This window comes from Octopus sinensis, unplaced genomic scaffold (genome assembly GCF_006345805.1).
Source record: "Octopus sinensis unplaced genomic scaffold, ASM634580v1 Contig15170, whole genome shotgun sequence".
Lineage (NCBI taxonomy): Eukaryota > Metazoa > Mollusca > Cephalopoda > Octopoda > Octopodidae > Octopus > Octopus sinensis.
Genome location: NW_021833580.1, coordinates 20,001 through 22,500, shown reverse-complemented (window position 1 = coordinate 22,500; position 2,500 = coordinate 20,001). Strand labels below are relative to the sequence as shown.

At 25.0% G+C, this 2,500-nt stretch overlaps 1 protein-coding gene across 1 annotated transcript in view; it reads right to left on the bottom strand.

The window, feature by feature from the left end:
- The window catches only part of LOC118761558 (latent-transforming growth factor beta-binding protein 2-like), a gene marked incomplete at its 5' end in the record, with an annotated part of 50,331 nt that overhangs the window by 28,629 nt on the left and 19,202 nt on the right, over nucleotides 1-2,500 (bottom strand). The window contains 2 exons of the mRNA XM_036499591.1: nucleotides 1,024-1,110; nucleotides 1,907-1,993. Of these exons, the coding sequence (XP_036355484.1) occupies nucleotides 1,024-1,110; nucleotides 1,907-1,993 (174 nt within the window). The remainder of the gene's footprint in view (nucleotides 1-1,023; nucleotides 1,111-1,906; nucleotides 1,994-2,500) is intronic.

Below are 2,500 nucleotides of genomic sequence, written 5' to 3'. Positions count from 1 at the left end.
ATTATTATTATATTATTTATTATTATTATTTAGGTTAGGTAATTATTAGAGTGAGAGAGCAGTTCATGCCATCAAGTGACACTGGGGTAAAATATACGAAGCCCAATATACCCATCATGACTACCCGTCTGATAAAGGTACACCAGGCACATGCATCACAACAATATGTGCGCGACATGGTGATCTCATATCAAGATAACAGCACATGACTTGCAGGTGGGGCCCCAGTTAGAATTTTCTTCAGGTTGAGTAGCCCATCCCGCTCAAACGGTCCCTGAATAAGGGTTGTTTAAGGATGTTGAAAGAACCACCCATGTTTTCAGAGGTGAACTATTCAAACCCCAAAGAATCCCTCTGAACACATGGCTATGATGCTCCCCCACTACTTCTGCTCGTGATCAGAGATGCACATATCGTCAGCCACTAAGGGGACATGCTCAACTGGTTAAGGTGAAACAACTGACAAGCAAATCTGTGGTATTGAGCAGAATATTTGCTGTAGCCCATCTTTTATACCAAGACAAAAACAATGTACATGATAACACTTCCAATCAGTTAAGATCAGAAGCCATGAGAGCCACTGCCTGGTACTGCATCAAGGCATTTATTATTATTTATTATTATTATTATTATTATTATTATTATTATTATTATTATTATTATTATTATTATATTATCATTATTATAATATTATTATTATGATTATTTTATTATATCATTATTAGTACAATTTTTATTATTTTTATTATTTTATTAATATTATTGTTATTATTATTATTATTATTTTATTTTTGTTTATTATTATTATTGTTATTATTATTATTAAATTATTATTATTATTATTATTATTATTATCATCATTATTATTATTATTATTTTGTTTATTATTATTATCATTAAAATTTTAATATTATTATTATTATATTATTATTATTATTATTAAACTTTGAACCAGTTACACCTATACGCGTGATGTCTATTCTGCTTTACTTACCAACGCATGTTTTTCCGTTGGACTCGTACCCTGCATTACAGTCACATGTGTAGGATCCTTCGTTGTTGACGCATGTCCCCTTTCCCCGCATGGGTCTGCTTTGCACTCGTCTTTGTCTGGAAAAGTAAAAGAATTATATTGAATGGATATAATACTTATGTTTCACCATCATCAATCATCATCATCATCATCAATCATCATCATTATCAATCATCATCAAGATCATCATCAAGCCTCAATCATAATCATCATCATCATCTTCATCATCACACCATCATCGTCATCATCATTATAATTATTATTATAATCATTATAATTATTATTGTTCTTCTTATTATTTTTTGATTAATATTATATTATTATGATTATTATTATTCATTATTTGTTATTATTATGATTTTTACATTATTATTACTATTATTATTATTATTATTATTATTATTATTATTATTATTATCATTATTATCATTATTGTTATTATATGATTTTTACTATTATTATTATTATAATTAATATGATTATTATTATAATTATTACGATGATTATTATTGTTATGATATTTATTATTACAATTAGTTCTATGTGATTATTATTATTGAGTGAGAGAGCAGTTCATGCCATCAAGTGACACTGGGGTAAAATATACGAAATTATAATTATTATTATATTATTATTATTTATTATTATTATTATTATTATTATTATCATTATTATTATCATAAACATTATTATTATTATCATTATTATTATTATTATTATCATTATTATTATCATTATTATTATTATTATTATTATTTTTTGTATTATTATTATGATTATTATTATATTTATCACTTGAAACCTGTTACACCTATACGCGTGATGTCTATTCTGCTTTACTTACCAACGCATGTTATTCTGTCGAACTCGTACCTCCTTTACAGGCACATGTGTAGGATCCTTCGTTGTTGGTGCATGTCCCCTGTGCCCCGCATGGGGTTGCTTTGCACTCGTTCTTGTCTGGAAATGTAAAAGAATCATATTGAATGGATAATACTTATGTTTCACCATCAACAATCATCATCATCATCATCATCAATAATCATAATTATCAATCATCATCAAGATCATCATCAATCCTCAATCATCATTAATCATCATCATCTTCACCATGATCATCTTCATCATCATCACCATCATCGTCATCATCATTATAATTATTATTATAAACATTAAATTTGTTATTAGTATTATTATTATGATTAATATTATTATTATGATTATTATTTTTATCAATATTGTTATTATTATGATTTTTCTATTATATTACTATCATTAGTATGATTATAATTATTATTTTTTATGGTTATTATTATTATTATTATTATGATTATATTATTGTTTTTGGTATTATTATTATTATTATTATAGTTATGATATTATTATAATTAGTTATATGATTATTATTAATATATAATTAGTCATTATTATTATTATCATTATTATTATTGTCATTATTATTATAAT